General features: G+C 36.1%; 1 protein-coding gene across 1 annotated transcript in view; it reads left to right on the top strand.

The window, feature by feature from the left end:
• Positions 1 to 21284, top strand: part of LOC113086680 (ryanodine receptor 3-like) — a 31387-nt gene extending 10103 nt beyond the window's left edge. Inside the window, exons 9-37 of the mRNA XM_026255479.1 lie at positions 453 to 504; positions 770 to 823; positions 975 to 1074; positions 1166 to 1245; positions 1328 to 1404; positions 2082 to 2155; positions 3114 to 3131; positions 4460 to 4540; positions 4623 to 4711; positions 6390 to 6518; positions 6620 to 6724; positions 6962 to 7043; positions 7913 to 8442; positions 10004 to 10786; positions 11758 to 11816; positions 11907 to 12084; positions 12358 to 12444; positions 14348 to 14533; positions 14607 to 14737; positions 14870 to 14912; positions 15065 to 15192; positions 16360 to 16420; positions 16835 to 16981; positions 17094 to 17228; positions 18264 to 18420; positions 18909 to 18973; positions 19052 to 19152; positions 19502 to 19553; positions 20429 to 21284. Of these exons, the coding sequence (XP_026111264.1) occupies positions 453 to 504; positions 770 to 823; positions 975 to 1074; positions 1166 to 1245; positions 1328 to 1404; positions 2082 to 2155; positions 3114 to 3131; positions 4460 to 4540; positions 4623 to 4711; positions 6390 to 6518; positions 6620 to 6724; positions 6962 to 7043; positions 7913 to 8442; positions 10004 to 10786; positions 11758 to 11816; positions 11907 to 12084; positions 12358 to 12444; positions 14348 to 14533; positions 14607 to 14737; positions 14870 to 14912; positions 15065 to 15192; positions 16360 to 16420; positions 16835 to 16981; positions 17094 to 17228; positions 18264 to 18420; positions 18909 to 18973; positions 19052 to 19152; positions 19502 to 19553; positions 20429 to 20524 (3880 nt within the window). The 3' untranslated portion in view covers positions 20525 to 21284. The remainder of the gene's footprint in view (positions 1 to 452; positions 505 to 769; positions 824 to 974; positions 1075 to 1165; positions 1246 to 1327; positions 1405 to 2081; positions 2156 to 3113; positions 3132 to 4459; positions 4541 to 4622; positions 4712 to 6389; positions 6519 to 6619; positions 6725 to 6961; positions 7044 to 7912; positions 8443 to 10003; positions 10787 to 11757; positions 11817 to 11906; positions 12085 to 12357; positions 12445 to 14347; positions 14534 to 14606; positions 14738 to 14869; positions 14913 to 15064; positions 15193 to 16359; positions 16421 to 16834; positions 16982 to 17093; positions 17229 to 18263; positions 18421 to 18908; positions 18974 to 19051; positions 19153 to 19501; positions 19554 to 20428) is intronic.
• The last annotated feature ends 719 nt before the right edge of the window (positions 21285 to 22003 follow it).

Below are 22003 nucleotides of genomic sequence, written 5' to 3'. Positions count from 1 at the left end.
TGCATGCTCACACTCTAACACTCACACACTAACTCTCATGCTCACGCGCACTCTCACGCTCACTCGCACTAATGCATGCTCACACTCTAACACTCACACACTAACTCTCATGCTCACGCGCACTCACGCTCACTCGCACTAATGCATGCTCACACTCTAACACTCACACACTAACTCTCATGCTCACGCGCACTCTCACGCTCACTCGCACTAATGCATGCTCACACTCTAACACTCACACACTAACTCTCATGCTCACGCGCACTCTCACGCTCACTCGCACTAATGCATGCTCACACTCTAACACTCACACTAACACTCACTTGCACTAATGCACGCTCACACTCTAACACTCACACACTAACACTCACTTGCACTAATGCATGCTCTGGCATGATGGAATGATGGAATGATCTGTTTGATGTGTTATATGGAGTGTGATCTGGTTTCAGCTCACTAGAAGAGGATCAGCTGTACATCGCATACGCAGACATGATGGCTAAGGTCGGTGTGTGTGTGTTATGAAATCATCAGATTATCAATCTGTCCCGCTTACTCTATGATCAAATTAATCAAATCATAGACAATGCTATTTATATACATAACTTAGTATGTAATGTAATATATATATAAAATAATATATAATGAATATACATTAAAATCAGTTAATATTTATAGAATAGTACACAACTTATTTACATCAACACTTTTTGTGTTCACGTGTGGTGAACGCATGTAATTGTGGTGTGACGCTGTTCTTCATCTGTAGAGCTGTGCTGAAAATGAGGAAGAGGATGAGGAAGGAAAAGAAAAAACATTTGAGGTGTGCAGAGAATACATATGACACTTAGATCAGACAAACATGGAGACCTTCAGAACCTGATGTGTGTGTGTGTGTGTGTGTGTGTGTGTGTGTGTGTGTGTGTGTGTGTGTGTGTGTGTGTGTGTGTGTGTGTGTGTGTGTGAGAGATCAGGAGAAGGAGATGGAGAAGCAGAAGACTCTGTACCAACAGGCCCGACTCCATGACAGAGGAGCAGCAGAGATGGTCTTACAGATGATCAGCGCTAGTAAAGGTACACACACACACACACACACACACACACACACACACACACGGACTCTGAGGGGTCATCATCACTGAGTGTGTGTTTGATCGTGGTTCAGGTCATTTGGGTCCGATGGTCACGTTCACGCTGAAGCTCGGCATCTCCATTCTCAACGGTGGAAACATCACAGTCCAGCAGGTGCGTCATCATGAACACATTTATCCAGGTCCTGTTTCACTCACAATCTCATGAGTGATTTACAATCATTTCTACGGCACAGAAAATGCTGGACTATTTGAAGGAGAAGCGAGATGTGGGTTTCTTCAAGAGTCTGTCAGGACTGATGCAGTCGTGCAGGTGATAACTCACTGAATGAGTTTACATTTATATTTTATTTGGATTGTTTTTATTTAAAAATATATCTTTTTATTTTATTTGTATCATTTTAATTGTAAAATTAAATATTGTATGGTTGTAAGATTTAATGAATTGTTTTATTTGGATTGTTTTATTTTAAAATATTTATTTTTATTTAACATTTTTATTTAAGTATTTTTTTATTATTTTAATTGTAAAATTATATATTGTAAATTTGTATGTGATTTGATTATTTTTTTTATTTTATTTTTATTAAAAAATTATTTATTTTAATCTTATTTTAAAGTTTTTATTTGTGATTATTTCATAAAAACATTACTTATGTGTTTTATTTTGATCATTGAAAATTTTATTTATTAAATATCGTAAGGTTGTATGATTTGATGGATTGTTTTATTTGGAATTGGTTTTATTTTAAAACTTTTTTTATTGTATTTTATTTCCTTATTAGGATTTTTTTTATTTCAACTATTTAAATGATTCAAATATATATTTTAATTGTTAAATACATTATTATTTATAATAATCATTATTATTTATTATTATTTTATTCGAGTGGTTTTTGTTTAAAAACGATTTCCCGGGAGATTTCAGATGCTGTATGCATTTAATAGATGCTTTTATCCAGAGTGACTTACAGAAGTCTGTGTGTGCAGTGTTCTGGATCTGAACGCGTTCGAGCGTCAGAATAAGGCCGAGGGTTTGGGGATGGTGACTGAGGAAGGCTCCAGTAAGTCTCTCACACACACACACACATTCATATGATCTGATGAGAGCGAGAGAAACTCATTCTGCACTGTGATCAGCACTAATGCACTAAACAACATGCACTTTTATTAAAACCTTTATTCATCAAGGATGCAAGATCAAAAGTGAGAGTAAAGACATTTCTAACGTTACAGTAGATTTCTGTTTTTAAATAAATTCTGTTCTTTTTAACTTTTCTTTTTTGTGAATCCTGAAAAATCAAATGTATCAGTTTCCACAAAAATATTAATGTGTTCAACACTGATAATAATCAGAAATGTTTCTTGAGCAGTAAATCATCATATTATTCTGATTTCTGAAGATCATGTGACACTGAAGACTGGAGGAATGATGCTGAAAATACAGCGGAGCATCACAGAAATACATTACACTTTAACACAGATTCACACAGAAAACAGATGTTTTAGATCAGAATAATATTTCACTATTTTTACTGTATTTTGATCAGATAAAATGCTGTTAGATATAGAAACAATTTTCATATTTGAAGGTTACATATACTTTTTATAGCAATAGAATTAAATGATGCATAATTCATAACCAAACCCCAATCCTAAGACTATAGTAAGTACATGTTGTTAATTAATATTACTCTTATTGTATAATCACACTGTAACAAGGACTCCTTCAAAAACGCTCCTGGTGCAGTATTACGTCACACACACGCTTTGAGTTTTCACTCTTCGCTCTGTATCTGTTGTTCTAGAGTCTCACGCTGTGCACACAGTACTATCTCTGTATAGTTTGTTTGAATGACTGACGTTCACGTTCGGCTCATGATTCAGACGGAAGTGATGGTGATGTTTCAGTGTCAGTATCTCTGGTTCTTCTGGAAGTTTCCGTCTCTTCTCCTTTTCTTATGTCTGCTGTTTTTCTATGTTGATTTCTTTCTTCTTGTCATCTTTTGTCATCGGTGGCAGTCAACGTGAGGGAGCGCGGTAAATACACGCTTCAGATTCTCCTGTCTGTCCGTCTGTCCGTCCGTCTGTCTGAATGCAGTGCATGTGTCATGTGACAGGAAGTGAACCCCACTGACGTCTGCTGGTCCCTGCTTTCTGTCCGTTTCTCTCTCTCTCTATTTCTCGCTCATCTTCCTGTCCTTAATAAGTGCTTTCTGTGCAAATGATGCTAAATTCACACAACTAACGAATCAAACCCTTCAATGTTTCGCTGATTTTGTTCTAGATCAGAGTAGACGACAAGCTAATTATGAAAAAAAAACTAAAAATGAATAATTAAAATAAATAATTTTCAAATAAATAATCAAAATAAACTGCCAACTAATTAAGTTAAATTAATATTAATATTTTTTAAATAGGAAATAAACAATGAAACACTTACCAATAAGTAGTAAAATGTCAAATTAAAAGGAATAGCTTAAAAATAAAAACGGTGAAAATAAAAACACCTACTAATGATTAAACAGAAATGTTAAATTAAAATGAATCATTTTAAAATAAAGGAAATCGCAATAAAACACGTACCAATTAATTAAAAATATCCATAAAAATGATAGCAAAAAGCAATCAAAATAAAACACCTACTAATTAAAAAATGTCAATTTAAATGGGTCATTTAAAAATAAAGAAATCTTGATAAAATACCCAATAATAATTAAAAAAGACAAATGAAAATACATTTTTTTAATTAAAACTATCCAAATAAAAAAGCTAATAATAATAAAAAATAATAAAAAATAAAAAATCTTAATTAAATAATAAAAACACCTAATAATAATTAAATAAAAAATTAAATTAAAATGAAAAATGATTCATATATTATTTAATTATTAGTAGGTGTTTATTTTTTAATTTTTAAATGAACACTTTTATAATAAAATGCAAAATAAAGATTCAATCTTTTATTTGTCTACTTGTTTGTGATGTGACCATTAACTGGCATCAGAAAACCATAATTGTTAATATGCTTAAAAGGTAAGTTCTTAAACAAAAATGGATCTTATAAATCACCAATCATGATCACATAGTTTATATTTAGATATATGTATTGTAAGAAGATCCTTATTTACAGTCTGTGTTCTTCTGCTTGAGCTCAATGTGATGTAGTCAAATACTGATGGAGAACGTGATCAGACAACCTCCTCAAATAAGATGTCAGGTGGATCAGAGCATGTCACGGTAGAAGAGTTAATTAACCCATTAACACTGAATGCTGATGAACGGCCAGCTGACAGAAGCTCTGTGGAAGTGTGGATCTGTTAAAGCAGATCTTTGAAGGAATCTGAAGTGTCTCTGTTTCCCTGAAGGCTCTAAAGTTCTTCAGAATGACGAGTTCACCAGAGATCTGTTCAGGTTCCTGCAGCTCCTGTGTGAGGGACACAATAACGGTAAGAAATCTGAATAACAGATCATCTGAAACACACAAACGTGTGTGAGCTTCTGCTCAAGTGACGCTTGAGTGTGTTTCAGACTTCCAGAACTTTCTCAGGACGCAGACAGGAAACACTACCACAGTCAATATAATCATCAGCACAGTGGACTATCTGCTCAGACTGCAGGTACACACACACACACACACACACCTGTCTGTATCTCTCTCTCTTTCTCTCCCTCCTAGTCACGAACACACAACTCAAAACATCATAACCACATTTAATCACCCAGGTAACCCCTCAAAGCACATTAACCACATAGCAACACCATAGTAACCAGTCCAAACATTGTAACCAAATAGCAACAACCTAGTAATCCCTCAATACGCTGTAACCACATAGCAACGCCCGGGTAACCACTCAAAACACTGTAACCATTTGAAACAACATAACTGCATGACAACGACCTAGTAACTACTAAAAACACCATAACTGCTTAGCAACACCCTAGTAACCACTCAAAACATCATAGCCACATAGCAACACCCTAGTAACCATTTGAAACAGCATAGCAACACCCTAGTAACCACTCAAAACACTGTAACCATTTGAAACAACATAACTGCATGACAACGACCTATAAACTACAGAAAACACCATAACAACTTAGCAACGCCCTAGTAACCACTCAAAACTTTGTAGCCACATAGCAACACCCTAGTAACTATTTGAAACAGCATAGCAACACCCTAGTAACCACTCAAAATACTGTAACCAATTGAAACAACATAACTGCATGACAACACCCTAGTAACCACTCAAAGCATCGTAAACACATAGCAACGCACTAGTAACCACTCTAAAAAACAAAGCAACACCCTAGTTACCACTCAAAACACTTTAACCACTTGAAACAACATAACTGCATAACAATGCCCTAGTAACGACTGAAAACACCATAATTGTATAGCAACACCCTAGTAACCACTCAAAACATCGTAGCCACATAGCAATGCCCTAGTAACCATTTGAAACAGCATAGCAACACCCTAGTAACCACTCAAAACATTGTAACCATTTGAAACAATAAAACTGCATGACAACACCCTAGTAACTACTGAAAACACCATAACTGCATAGCAACTCCCTAGTAACCACTCAAAGCATTGTAACCACATAGCAACATCCTAGTAACCATTTGAAACAATATAGCAACACACTAGTAACGACTCAAAACACTGTAACCACATACCAACACTTTAGGAACCACTCGATAATAACTGCATAACCATGCCCTAGTAACTACTGAAAACACAATAACTGCATAGCAACACCTTAGTAACCACTCAAATCATCGTAGCCACATAGCAACGCCCTAGTAACCATTTGAAACAGCATAGCAACACCTTAGTACCAATCAAAACACTGTAACTATTTGAAACAACATAACTGCATGACAACACCCTAGTAACTACTGAAAACACCATAACTGCATAGCAACTCCCTAGTAACCATTTGAAACAACATAGCAACACACTAGTAACCACTCAAAACACTGTAACCACATACCAACACTTTAGTAACCACTCGATAACAACTGCATAACAATGCCCTAGTAACTACTAAAAACACCATAACTGCATAGCAACTCCCTAGTAACCATTTGAAACAACATAGCAACACACTAGTAACCACTCAAAACACTGTAACCACATACCAACACTTTAGTAACCACTCGATAACAACTGCATAACAATGCCCTAGTAACTTCTAAAAACACCATAACTGCATAGCATGTTAATGTTGTTCTGTATTATTAATCTTGTACTCTGGGTAAACACTGATGTTGTTCTGAGTTTTGCAGGAGTCAATCAGTGATTTTTACTGGTATTACTCTGGTAAAGACGTGATGGACGAGGCAGGTCAGCGGAATTTCTCCAAAGCTCTCGCTGTAGCCAAACAGATCTTCAACTCACTCACTGAATACATACAGGTAATGTGAAGATGTTAATCATTTCATATTGTCATAATGAATATTAACCTGAGAACAGTCATATGAAGTCCTCCTGTCTTCATTGCATGTGTCTCATTCAGGGTCCGTGTATCGGGAACCAGCAGAGTTTGGCTCACAGCAGACTTTGGGATGCCGTCGTCGGATTTCTGCACGTCTTCGCCAACATGCAGATGAAGCTGTCACAGGTGCATTATTCTTTCTTACTTCCGTCAGTGTCGATCTGTAGTAGCGTCTGCGAACACTAGATGTCTCAGCTGCAGCTGTTGGAGTCCCATCACCGATGCTGAGATGAGGTCGAGACCTTGAGCTGGTGGTGTTTGATGGTGCATTAGCAGATTAAAGATGATCCAGACCATCACAGCGACTCTCTGATGCTCCATCCCTTCCTCACGCTAATGAACTTGTCTCTTGATTCCTCACAGGACTCCAGTCAGATCGAGCTGCTGAAGGAGCTGATGGATCTGCAGAAGGACATGATAGTCATGATGCTGTCACTGCTGGAAGGTTCTGCTGCGCAAACATTCAATTTGTTAATTTAGTCTTCCTGTTTAGTTTCATAATCGTTTAGAAATCATATTTAGTCAAGATTTAGCCACATTTGAGTCATGCTGCATAACAGTTAAACTGATTATTAAAACCCAAATTATAATTGCAATTGATTATGATTGTTGTCATCTGACAGAAGTCAATAGTATCATAATTCAGATTAATTCGATTCAAGGTTGATTAAATCTTGATTGTTTTGTCTTTTTTATATGTCTATAGTTTTTATTAATTCTATTTCAGTTTTAGTTATGTTAGTTAAACTAAATGAAAATAAGAAACATTGCATTGGCAAAATTGTGTTTCTTTTATTTTATATATAAAAAAATAATCTTATAGAATAGCATTTTCACCAATAAGCACAAATGAAGAAATTGGTGACTCACACACATGCTTTGTTACGGACTCTTTATATAATCTTTGTCAAAAAAAGTCTTAAAGAAATATTTTTCTCCATAGTTAACAAAAATAAAAGGAACAGTTCACCATAACAAATGCAAATTCTGTCGTTTACTCTGCCTCAGATTGCTCCAAACCTGCTGAACACAAAATAAGATATTTTGAAGAATGTTGGTAACCAAACAGTTGTCGGTAGTCATTGACTTCCATAGACTTTCTAAAAAAGTCAATAGGGACCAACAACAGTTTGATAACCAACATTCTTCAAAATATCTTCTTTTGTGTCCAACATAAGAAATTCATTCAGGTTTGGAACAATTTAAGGCTGAGTAAATGATGACAGATTTTGCATTTCTGGGTGATCGGTCATTACCTAACGACACACATAAATCACAACGAATCCTGGATCAAACTCCAATGTTCTCCTGCAGGAAATGTGGTGAATGGGACCATCGGCAAGCAGATGGTGGACACTCTTGTGGAGTCCTCCAGCAACGTGGAGATGATTCTCAAGTTCTTCGACATGTTCCTCAAGCTGAAAGATCTAACAACCTCGGAGAACTTCAAGGAGCATGACCCCGACCGTAAAGGCGTCATCTCCAAGAAGGAGTTCCAGAAGTCCATGGAGAACCAGAAGCAGTACTCTCAGTCCGAGATCGAGTTCCTGCTGTCCTGCGCCGAGGCCGACGAGAACGACATGTTCAACTACGAAGAGTTCGTCAATCGCTTCCACGAACCCGCCAAAGACATCGGCTTCAACGTGGCGGTTCTTCTCACCAATCTGTCGGAGCACATGCCTCACGATTCCCGACTGTCCACCTTCCTGAACCTGGCCGAGAGCGTTGTGAACTACTTCGAGCCCTACCTGGGCCGCATCGAGATCATGGGCGGCGGCAAGAGAATCGAGAGGGTTTACTTCGAGATTAGCGAGTCCAGCCGAACGCAGTGGGAGAAACCGCAGGTCAAGACCAGTCGCATTTATTTCTACAATGCAGATTGATTCAAAGCAGCTTAACAGTGATAAACAGGCAATAAAAACAATTTAAGATTGTAAAATTAATCAATTATGAAACAAATTCAATTGAATAATAGCATTGATGTCGCAAACATTTAATTTCAGCTGAAAAGCAACTCTGAAGAAGACAATAGTCAGTATACAGATCAATTCAGTTCAGTGTTGATTCAATTTAGTTTAATAACTGTTTTTCATAGTTTTTCATAGTTCAATAATGGTAAAATTCATTAGTTGAAACAACAAATTCAATTCACCAAAAAAATCAGTGTCGCAAGATTAAGAAACAAGTTCAATTCAGCGTTGATTGAATTCAGTTTTCAGTTACTGTCAGTTGCAAAATTATGAAGAAAATTGTTGTCAAATTCATCAATTATGAAATGATAAATTCAATTCAGCTCTAATACGACTCTGTATCATATTCATCAATTTTGATCAGTATTGATTCAGTTCTGATCAACAGTGTCAATGTTGCTAAATTCATCAATTATGAAACGTTCAGTTTTACATTTATTTAATTCAGTTCATAGTTGATTCAGTTTAGTTTATTAACTGTCAAAGTTGCAAAAATCGTCAATTACGAAACATTCAAGTTGGTTCAAAAAAATGTAAATGTTGCAAAATTAATCAATTTTGAAACAAGTTCAGTTCAGTGTTGATTTAGTTCAATTAATTTGTTTAGTAGCAGTGTCAATGCTATAAAATTCATAAATTATGAAAACGATGGATTAATTAAAAAGAAAAAACTTTACAAAAGACAATAGTGAAATTATTATTATTCAGTTCAGTTAAATGTTGGTTCAATTCAGTTTATTTACAGTATCAGTGTCACAAAATTCGTCAATTATTAAATACATTTTCAATTTTAATTAAACAGAAGTCAATCGTGTAAATATTCTGATCAATCCAGTCCAGTGTTGATTCCGTTCACTTCAATAACGATGTTGCAAAATTAATTAAAGAAAAAAGTTAAATTCAGCATTTATTCAATTAAATTGTTAGTTTGTCAAAGTTGCAAAATTCAACAGTCATAAAAAACATTCTATACAGTTCTATACAACTGTCATGAATTATGAAACAAATTCAGTTCAGCTATGAAAACAACTCTACAGATGACGGAACTAGTCTAGAAAACTCCACAAGATTGATCAAATTATTCAATTCAGTTGTGTTCGATAACAGTGTCAATGTTGCAAAATTCATCAATTATTAAGTATTATTATTATTTATTTATAGGTAAAGATTGATAGCCTGAATGCATGGATAAAAGCGTCTGCTAAATGCGTAAATTAAATTGTAATTTTAAGTTCAATTCAATTAATTGTTGATTCAGGTCATTATTGACTCAGTTCACTTAAATGCTAACCTTGCAAAAGTAATTCATTATAAAACCAAGTTCAATTCCAGCTGTAAAGCAGCTCTAGATTAATTATTAAGTTCAATTTAGTTCAAGTTCTATTCTCATCTGATAGTGTCTGGGCATTACTGAATATTGCAATTAAATCCGCAGGTCAAAGAGTCCAAGCGGCAGTTTATCTTCGATGTCGTCAACAAGGGCGGAGAATCGGAGAAGATGGAGCTGTTCGTGAACTTCTGCGAGGACACCATCTTCGAGATGCAGCTAGCATCTCTGATCTCCGAGCCGGACGCTGCTGAGAGACAAGAGGAGGTCGATGATGAAGATGATGCTCGGAGCGTGGATCTAGACGAGGACGATGAAGATGCCGCACAGGAGTCTTCCTCAGCGTTCGCTCTGGCCTGCGTCTCCATGAGGAAGAGTCTGTCCAACCTGCGGCAGCTGCTGACCTTCAGGAGCATGAGGAGACAGTATCGCAAGCTGAGGAAGATGAGCGTCCGCGAGATGATCCGAGGATTCTTCTTCTTCTTCTGGATGATCTTCACTGGCATGTTCCGCTTCCTCTACAGCCTGGTCTGGGGCTTCTTCCACATCCTGTGGTCCACGCTGTTCGGCGGCGGTCTCGTAGAAGGAGCCAAGAACATGAAGGTGACGGACATTCTGGGGAACATGCCGGATCCCACGCAGTTCGGGATCCACGGAGACGTTCTGGAGCTGGAGAAGCTGGAGTACTGTGACGTGTCGTCGGTGGCGGAGCTGGGGCGCATGACGGCGGGAGACCAGGCGGAGATGGAGCTCATGACGGAGCTGATGTACATGCAGCCCAGGAGGGAAGGAGGCAAGCATGGCATGGAGCCGGGGCTGGGAGACGTGTCCGAGGTGATCGGAGTGGACACTCCGTCTTTAGCCAGCGCCGTCCATCAGAAGAAAGCTCAGGTGTGTGTTCACAGCCTCAGTCACAGAGGGTGCACTCATTTATTCAAAAAGATCACATAAAATGTGATATATTTTTCCAATCTAAAACATCTGTGTGAATCTGTGTTAAAGTGTAATTTATTTCTGTGATGCTCCGCTGTATTTTCAGCATCATTCCTCCAGTCTTCAGTGTCACATGATCTTCAGAAATCAGAATAATATGAGGATTTACTGCTCAAGAAATGTAATTCATCATTGCTTACCTTCTGACTTTTATTATTTAGTCTTTTTTCACCCTTTATAGCAAAAACCTATCAATAAAACATAAATAACAAAAAACATAAAATTATTATTATTTAATTTTTTTAATTATTACCTCCCTTTTGTCAGTTTTTTTTTATTTATTTAGTAATTAATAGTTTTTCTTTCCCACCCTGTATGTATGAAGATTTTTTTTTTAAATACTGTAAATAAATCATGAAATAATTAAAAAAACATCACAAGCTTTTAATTTATTTTTGTTGTATATATTGTTGAAAATTGCTGTGAAAACTGTAATACATTTTATTTTTCAGTATTCGCAGATGTATAGAAAGTTAAATTATTATTATTATTATTATTATTTATAAAAAAAAAATGAATGGTAGTGTATCAGTTTCCACAAAAATACTGTGTTCAGCATTGATAATAATCAGAAATGTTTCTTGAGCAGTAAATCATCATATTTTTCATGATTTCTGAAGATCATGTGACTCTGAAGACTGGAGGAATGATGCTGAAAATACAGATGTGCATCACAGAAATACATTACACTTTAACACAGATTCACACAGAAAACAGATGATTTAAATAGGAAAAACATTTCACAGTTTTTTCAAGCAGAAGAGACTTGGAAACTTGGAGAAACATTGTTACTGAACGTTGCACACTGCTTAAAAAGACAATACACATAAAGTTCAGTTTATTGATGAATCTGGTGTGTTTCTGTGCAGGAAGCCGCCAGTAAACAGACTGATGAATCAGAGACCAAATCAGAGTCGGAGAAGGCAGAGTAAGTGTGTGTGTGTGTGTGTGTGTGAAGTGTTTGTTGTAGATCAGCGCTCACAGTAGTGTGTGTGTGTGTGTGTGTTCATGTCCGCAGTGTTGAGGACAGAGAGAAGAAAGACCAGGACAAGGGTAGAGAGGAGAGTGTGTCAGACTCGCTGACAGACGAAGAGAAGAAGCCGCAGAAGAAGAGACGCGGCCAGAGGAAGGAGCAGGCCGAGGCCTTCATGGCGGCGTTCTTAGCCAGTCTAGACGTCCATCAGACCAAAACCCTGGTGAGGAACGTCAAAGATCACTACTTTATATATCCTTACATCAAGACTCATGAGTAATTCCATGAAGACAGGCTCACAGTTATTTGCGGAGCATTTTGTCTGAACACTGCTGGATGAGGAGCTTCGGTCTCTGAGGGGTCTTGCAGGTTCTTGTTCCTCTTCCTGAAGTGTGACACAGCGTGTAAATGATGTGTTTTTCTGTTCGTCAGACTGAAGAGATTCTGTCCTCTGATCCCACAGTCACTCGAACACTAAATATAACTCTGTTTTCAGAATTATCTGGCCAGAAACTTCTACAACCTGCGATTCCTGGCTCTGTTTGTGGCGTTTGCCATCAACTTCATCCTGCTTTTCTACAAGGTGAACCTTAAAAACCTCTTTATTTTGTTTAATAATAATTAAACAAACCCTGTATTTATAAAAAAAATTATACATAATCATAAATAAAAATATGAGCTTACATGTATTTGTGTATTTATTTTTAATTAATTTAATTGAAATTAATTTTACATTTACATTACATTTAATCATTTAGCAGACGGTTTATCCAAAGTGACTTACAAATGAGAACAATAGAAGCTGTCAGGTCAACAAGAGAACAACAACAGAATACAAGTGCCATGACAGGTCTCAGTTAGTCTAGTATAGAACGCATAGCCAGTTTTTTTTCCCCAAGAATATGAAAGAAAAGACAAGAAAATGAAAAGTGCTAGTATTAGTTGGTTAAGTGCAGGCGTAAAAGATGAGTTTTTAGATGTTTCTTGAAAATGAGTAAAGACTCAGCTGTACGAATTGAGATTGGGAGGTCATTCCACCAGCTGGGCACAGTCCAGGAAAAGGTCGGTGAGAGTGATTTTGAATTTCTTTGGGATGGCACCACAAGGCATCAGTCACTTGCAGAGCGCAAACTTCTGGAGGGCACATAAGATTTAACCAGTGAGTTTAGGTAAGTTGGTGCCGTGCCAGTGGTTGTCTTGTAGGCAAGCATCAGTACCTTGAATTTGATGTACGCAGTTACTGGAAGCCAGTGTAACCTGATGAGGAGGGGAGTAACGTGAGCTTTTTTTGGCTCATTGAAGACAACCCTCGCTGCTGCATTCTGGATCAATTGCAGAGGCTTGACAGTACATGCAGGAAGAGCCTGCTGTTCTCGAAGGAGTAATGGTTGATGTACCCAGCTGTATAGAGAAATTGTGATGAAGCAATGGGGTAGCTGGAATCACCAGGAGTTCTGTCTTCGTAAGGTTAAGCTGAAGGTGATGGTCATTCTAATGACGTCATGTAGATGGAGAAGAGAAGTGGTCCAAGTACTGAGCCCTGAGGAACTCCAGTAGCAAGGTGGTGTGACTTAGAAACCTCACTCCTCCAAGACACACTGAAGGATCTGTCAGAGAGGTAGGACTTAACCCACAGGAGAGCAGTTCCAGAGATCCCCATCTTTCTGAGGGTGGACAGGAGAATCTGGTGATTAACAGTGTCAGAAGCAGCAGACAGGTCCAGTAAGAGGAGTACAGAGGATTTTGAAGCTGCTCTTGCTAGTCGCAGGGCTTCAGTAACCGAGAGCAGAGCAGTCTCAGTTGAGTGGCCACTTTTGAAGCCAGATTGGTTGCTGTCCAGGAGGTTGTTCTGTACAAGGAACATAGAAAGCTGATTGAACACAGCTCGCTCAAGTGTCTTTGCAATGAATGGAAGAAGGGATACCAGTCTGTAGTTTTCAAGAAGCGCTGGATTTAGAGATGGTTTCTTCAGCAGTGGGCTTACCCGAGCCTGCTTGAATGCTGAGGGAAATGTTCCAGAGTGAAGAGAATAAAAAAAAAAAATATATATATATATATATATATATATATATATATATATATATATATATATATATATATATATATATATATATATAATTACTTCCCTTTTTCTGAATTGTTATTTTGTATCATTAATTTTTTTTATAATTATGCATACATTTCAAATTCATATTTTTATTCAAATATTTATCATCTTGCTTTTTATCTGTTTATTATTATTATGATTATTATTTTTATTATTTAGTTTTTTTCTCTTCCCACCTGTATCAAAAAATTATAAATCATGAATTTAAAAAAAACATTGCTTTGTTGAATTGATTTGATTTTAATTTGCATTGTTGTTTTTGTGTGTGTGTGTGTGTGTGCGTGCGTGTGTGCACATGTGTGTGTTTGTGCATGTGTGTGCGTGTGCGTGCGTGCATTCGTGCGTGTGTGTGTGTGTGTGTGTGTGTGTGTGTGTGCAGGTGACCGGTGAGGACTCTGATGATCTGGACCCGTGGACGCGGCGAGAGGACGAGGATGATGAAGCTGCGCTGGAGTATTTTGTTCTTCAGGAGAGCACGGGTTACATGGCTCCGACCCTGCGCTTCCTGGCCGTCATGCACACCGTCATCTCCTTCCTCTGTGTGCTGGGATATTACTATCTGAAGGTGCTGATCACACACGAGCGATGTGTTTGGGAAGAGTTCGTCAGCGCAGCTAACCCTCTTCTTCTCCGCTCAGGTGCCGCTGGTGGTGTTCAAGCGTGAGAAGGAGATCGCACGCAAGCTGGAGTTCGATGGGCTCTACATCACCGAGCAGCCGTCTGATGATGATATTAAAGGCCAGTGGGACAGACTCGTCATCAACACGCCGTGAGTCTCTCGTTTGACATCACAGCTCCAGTTCATTCAGTGCATGCTTAAGTTAAATGAATCTTCATGATGCACAGAAAATGACATCTGCATTGTCTGATATGTGACGGTGTGTTTCTGTGTCTCACGCAGGTCGTTCCCCAACAACTACTGGGACAAGTTTGTCAAACGGAAGGTAAGTGTGAAGAAGGATAGAGGATGTGCAGGACACTGTATTTGTCTTCATGAATGAACCTGTATTATTAATATGCATGAAGAAAAAGAAGCCTACAGTATCTGAGTGGTTCATGTGATGGTTATATTGATGATGTTGTGTTTGCGCTGAAGGTTATTAATAAGTACGGCAATCTGTACGGAGCCGAGCGGATCGCGGAGCTGCTGGGTTTGGACAAAAGTGCTTTAGACTTCAATCCCACCGAAGAGACGGTCATTAAAGACGCCTCGCTGCTGTCCTGGTCAGGAACCACATCACGCTCTCGTGCTCATTATTACTGCATGTCTGACTGATTGTGTAAACTACATCATCTGTGATAGGATCAGATCTGCTGTTCTTTCTCAATCATAACCAGCAGTCAGCATGAACAAGCTGCTTTATTTACAGAAACTTGGACTGTTAATAGATGAAAATAATTAAATTTTACATTTAGTCATTTTGCAAACGCTTTTATCCAAAGCGACTTACAATTTGGGGATGCATGAAGTGATTATATACTTAATTATCTGATTCCAAAAGTTTCAAGAACAGTTTTTTTTTTTTTTTCGGAATTTTTATGATACTTTATATATATATATATATAGCCTTTTTTGGGGGGGGGGGGGTATTTTATTTTATTTTATTTATTCAAGGCAAGTTTATTTTTATAGCACATTTCATACACAATGGTAATTCAAAGTGCTTTACATAAAAGAAAGTAAAATAATCATGAAAATAAAACAAGCAATTTAAAAACTTTGAAAATGATATATAAAAAACTATGTAAATGAATTTAAAACATTTAAAAACATAAAATGATATACTTAATTAGCGAATTCCAATACACACACACATATATATATATATATATATATATATATATATATATTTATTTATTTATTTATAAAATATATATATGTATATATATATATATATATATATATATATATATATATTTTTTTTTTTTTTTTTTTTTTTTTTTTTTTACTTTAAGTAAATTTATATTATATAAATTTTTATGACAAATTTGTATTTATTTATTTTTATTTTGTTGAATATATTTTGCCATTTTTATTTTATTTAGGGTTTTTTTTTATTATTATTATTATTTAATTTAATTTTATTTTATTTTACTACTTTTAAAATTCCAGGGTTTCCATAGTTCCTAAATAAAAAGGAATTTTTTTTAGCTGATTTAGCAAAAAAAAATATATATATATATATATATATATATATATATATATATGTGTGTGTGTGTGTATATATATATATTTTTATATATTATATAGCTTTTACATCTTATTTTAAATCATTTTACACCACTTGGAGGTTTTCTGAGCCCCAGGACCTGATTGAGAACCACCGTGGAAGTCTTTTGTTTGTAGCTGTTGATTGATCTTCTGTAAGAGTGACTCTGACTGTTCTTCAGGTTGAGCTCCATTGACACCAAGTATCACGTGTGGAAGATGGGCGTCGTGTTCACTGATAACGTGAGTGTGATTACTGTTCACCAGGTTGCAGGAATAGTTCAGCTGTAATGGGTGCCGTCAGAATGAGAGTCTGATAAAAACATCACAATAATCCACAGCACTCCAGTCCATCAGTGAACATCTGGAGAAGACAAAACCTGAAACACATCCAGCATTAAGATGATTTTAACTCAAATATAATCACGTGGTCTGAACTGAATCAGGAGAGAAATCTGCACAACATCAAGCACTGTTAGCTTTTGTCTTCTCCAGATGTTAACTGATGGACTGGAGTGTTGTGATGTTTTTATCAGCTGTTTGGACTCTCGTTCTGACGGCACCCATTCACTGCAGAGCATCCAGTGCTGAGCTTTTTTCAGATGCCCTTCATGATTGCTGATGTGGCGTCGGTTTCTTCCTGTTCTGTCATTGCAGTCGTTCCTGTATCTGGTCTGGTACACCACCATGTCCATCCTGGGACATTATAATAATTTCTTCTTCGCCGCTCATCTGCTGGACATCGCCATGGGCTTCAAAACACTGAGGACCATCCTGTCCTCCGTCACACACAACGGCAAACAGGTTTGACTGCAAACGCTGTGGCTCCCAGGTTGTTTTATCTTCTTTATTTTGATCTGTTGAACCGTATTCATGTTAAACTGTGTGTGTGTGTGTGTGTGTGTGTGTGTGTCAGCTGGTGCTTACAGTCGGGCTGCTCGCTGTGGTCGTGTACCTCTACACCGTCGTAGCGTTCAACTTCTTCCGCAAGTTTTATAACAAGAGCGCTGACGAGGACGAGCCCGATATGAAGTGTGATGACATGATGACGGTGAGTGACGGATTCGTGCCATATAATCACGTTAATGTGTTGCAATTAAGGAAAAAATACCATGTTTAAGGCATTTAACGCGGCCACCCGTCCAGACCTGTCTGCAGTGTGGAGTCTTTTCAATGCAGCCGAAAATTCAAGATATGAGGCAAAAAATAAATCACCCTCTTATTACGGTTCAGCAATATCACAATATGCTCAACTTCACGAATGAAACTAGTTGCATTTTAAAATCATTGCAGAACTTATGAGTCTGAACAACACACGGCAATGATTCGTTACAAAATGAATCCACGATTTGAAATTAGATCAAGCGAGTCAGTGATTCAGTGACTCATTCACGAAGGCAGTCTATTGATTCATTTCTGCATTAATCAGTTTTTTGAACGATTCAAGTGAGTCAATGATTCAAGGACTCGTTCATGAAGGCAGTCAATTCAAAGTGAATTTAGTTTTATTAATTTCTGCCTTAATCAGTCGTTTTGAACGATACAAGTGAGTGAATGATTCAGTGACTCATTCATAAAGGCAGTCAATTTCAAGATTCAAGATTTTATTCAAGATTCAATTTATTCTTTTTTGCCTTTATCAATTATTTGAATGATTCAAGTGAGTCAACGATTCAGTGACTCGTTCATAAAGACAGTCAATTGATTGATTTCTGCCTTAATCAGTTGTTTGAACAACTCAAGTGAGTCAATGAATCAGTGAATCATTCATAAAGGCAGTCAATTGATTCATTCATGAATGAATCAGCCATTTGAGCATTTCATGAAAGATTCAGTATGACTCGCTCAGTGACTTGCTGCCACCTACTGGCACTTTTTGTAACATCAATTAATTTTTTTTCCTCATTTAACACAATAATGACTTTTTAACGATCTTTTGAAGGGAATTTGTCAGACCAAGTTGATATGCAGATAACATCATGTAATTAATTATATTTAAAAATCTTAATTACATGAGAGCCCTACGTATAATAGAATCTCAGAGAGACTGTGAGTGTGTTCATGTGTGTGTGTGTGTGTGTGTCAGTGTTATCTGTTCCACATGTACGTGGGCGTCCGTGCTGGCGGCGGGATCGGTGACGAGATTGAGGACCCCGCGGGCGACCCGTACGAACTCTACCGGATCCTGTTCGACATCACCTTCTTCTTCTTCGTCATTGTGATCCTGCTGGCCATCATACAAGGTACCTCAGGATATATGTGTGTCCGTTTATTTACTGGGCTTTAATGCGTCTCATGCAGGGTCATTATAGCTCAAACAATCTAAAATTAAAACCAATAATTAAGATTTTCATTACCTAAAAAAAAAAAGTTTAATTTAAAGTACTAAAATTGAAATAAAATGAATGAAAATCATGATGGGTCCCAGTGATGTGGAGTAAAAGGAGAAGAGGAGCGGTCCTAGAACTGAACCCTGTGGAACACCTGTGTCCAGTTGATGTGATTTAGATACCTCACCTCCCCAAGCCAACCTGATAAGACCGATCAGTAAGATAGGATTCAAACTAGCAAAGTAGAATCCGTGTGATGTCCAGTGAAGAGAGGCCAGACAGGAGGATCTGATGATTCAGTGTCTGTAAATGCACTATATTTCCCCAGATGTTCCTATTATTCCTGCAGCTTTATCTAGCACTGAGTGTTTGACTGACGAGTCGGAGTGATTTGTGTTCAGGTTTGATCATCGATGCGTTTGGAGAGCTGAGAGACCAGCAGGAGCAGGTCAAAGAGGACATGGAGGTACACACACACACACACACACACACACACATCAGTCCGTTTGTGTTCAGATCAGTCATGCTCTCTCTCTCCTCACAGACCAAATGCTTCATCTGTGGAATCGGGAACGAGTATTTCGACACGACGCCGCACGGCTTCGAGACTCACACGTTACAAGAGCACAACCTCGCCAACTACCTGTGAGTGTCGCCTCACAATACACCAGCATTATATCAGCAGATGTTACAGCTCAATTATATACTACTGAAGCATTTATTAATCGTTTTAATTAGCATCATTTTCAGTTTTCATTTTAATTTTATAATAACAATTTTTTTTTGATTTTGTTTGATGATTTTTGCTACTTGTAAGTGTTACTTTTATTTCAGTTTGAGTTTGACGTTTTAGTACTTAGTAATTTTTCTAATTTCAGTTTTTATAAACGTAAGTTTTTCATCTAGTATTTACGTTGTGTTTTATTTCAACTTTATTTCAATTACCGGAAATAATGTTTAGTAGTTTTAGTTCTGATCTCTGTTTTTTTTTCAGATTTTTCTTGATGTACCTGATCAACAAGGATGAAACCGAGCACACTGGTCAGGTAAGTTCACTGAAGATGATCGTGATGATTATTATTAGTGCTGTCAAACAATTAATCGCGATTAATCACATCAAAAATAAAAGTTTTTGTTTAAATAATATATGTGTGTGTACTGTGTGTATGTATTATGTATATATAAATACATACACATAGAGTATATGTTTTTAAAATATTTTACATTTATGTATTTTTATTCTAATATTTTATTATATTATATATAAACAGTCATTTTTATAAAATGTTTTATTTTAGTGTTGATTTTCTTTATTTTAAAATAATTTAAATGTTTATAATAATTACTTTTAATTTAGCATTTTATTACTTTATTTATTTATGATTTAAATTATTTCAGAAATATTTATTTTAATTGATTTTCAGAAATGATTTTAATTTTAAATAGTTTTTATTATTTAATAATTTACATTTTGTTTTTAATTATTTTTAGAAATATTTTAATTTGACATTTTATGATTTAATTTGTTTTTGTTTTATTTTGATTGTTTTTTATTATTTAATTTTAATATTTTATGATTTAAGTGTTTGGCATTTTATTATTTCATTCGTTTTTCAAAAATTATTTTAATTCAAAATTTGTTACAATTTGAGAATTTGAATTTTTATTTTTATAAAAAATTATTTTGTAAAAAATGATTTCATGATTTAATTATTTTTGTCTTATTTGTATTGTTATTTTATTATGTTAATAAAAAAATGAATTAATAAATTTTGTAAATGTCTTTTATTTGAATGTTTTTATTTAAGAAATACTTAAATTTAGCACTTTATGATTTAATTGATTTTGACGAAGTTTTTAATGCACTCCTGATGGAAGCAGGCGATTGTTGAGTGACGTGTGTGTGTGTCTGTGTCCGCAGGAGTCGTACGTGTGGAAGATGTACCAGGAGCGATGCTGGGATTTCTTCCCGGCCGGAGACTGTTTCCGTAAGCAGTATGAAGACCAGCTGGGCTGAAAGAGCTGCGTTTCCTTCAGATCCAATCCAGTGCCAATTCAGTGGAGTCTCTCTCTCTCTCTCTCTCTCTTTCCCTCTGTCTGCTCTGGTTTCAAACCGTTCTTTTCCTTTTCAGTCCCTCAACAAAAGACAGAACAGCTCAACACGTTGCCTTCTTTGAGCCCAGAACCATTGCACAAGGTTTTTTCCAGTTTTTTGAGAAACTCTGGGGTGATGCACAAGCGTTTGGACAGCATGATGCCAAAAGCACGCGTGTTTGTGCGTGTGTTCACACTCCCTCGGACCCTTTGCCTGCTTGCCCGTAGAGACGAGGAGATTCCCGACTCAAACCTTCGTCAAGTGCCTTACCTCCATCACATCTGAGCTATGCAAGACCTGCGTTCCCTCCCGATGTCGTGGAGGTCTGTTCGTGCTCCCGTCTCCTGGTTTCAGATGGAAATGCTCTCGTTTGGCCGTTCGTATGTTGTAGCTTTGCTGAATTGTGCTTTTGTTTAGAAGGACAAATAAAGATATTGATGCAATAAACCTCTTCTGTCGAAGCCGCCGCTCATTTGACATCTTTACACACACGCTTTGTTCAGTAGAAAACAACACTTTGTTCTTCCTTCACAGCGGCGTTTTGCATTTACAGGTAAATTAGGCAGACTTCATATGAACGGAGCTCAAACTCTTGTGAAGTTGTGTAACGTCACACACAACCCTCAAAATAATTTAGCATCACATTCACGTGTTTAGGTAAACAGATATTATTTTTTTATTAAGTGTTTTATTTAAATATATATTTATTATTTTTATTAATTTGTTTGTTATAATTTCTTTTAATTTTAAATTTTGAATCATTTATTTATTTATTTATTTTTTTTATTGTTTAAAAAAAGAATATTTGATTCAATCTCACATTTATGATTTAATTCATTTTAAGTTTTATTTTGATTGTTTTTCAGAAATTGTTGTAATTTTATGTTTTTATGACTTAAAATACTTTTTTCATTTTAAATTATTTTAATTATTAAAAATATGATAAAAGTATATTTTGTATATTTGTGTTTTTTTTTTTTACTATTTTAATTTTACATTAACATTTAATTGTTTTTATACAAAATTATTTATTTACATTTTTATGATACAAGTTTTATTATATACTTTATTTTGATTGTTTTTAGTTTTTTAGTTTGTTTTCATTTTAAAATATTTATTAACATTTTTAATTTTTTATAAAAAAATTTTAGTAAGTGATTTATTTAGATATATTTTATATTTTAAAAAAATATTTTAATTTAACATTATATTGTATACCTTATTTATATTTATTTTATTTTAAAATTGTATATTTTATGATTTAGTATTCAGGGTTCCACTTACAATTTTCTTTCTTTTTTTTTGTATTTTAATAATAATATTTTCCTGATTTCTGGCATGTCATCATGTCATGAACCTCAGTAGTGTCCAGGTGAGGAGTCAGTAGTGTGTGCATCTGAT

This window comes from Carassius auratus, unplaced genomic scaffold, assembly GCF_003368295.1.
Source record: "Carassius auratus strain Wakin unplaced genomic scaffold, ASM336829v1 scaf_tig00043814, whole genome shotgun sequence".
In the NCBI taxonomy this organism is placed as follows: Eukaryota; Metazoa; Chordata; class Actinopteri; order Cypriniformes; family Cyprinidae; genus Carassius; species Carassius auratus.
The sequence above is the reverse complement of the archived record's forward strand: the minus strand, read 5'-3'. Positions and strand labels throughout refer to the sequence as shown.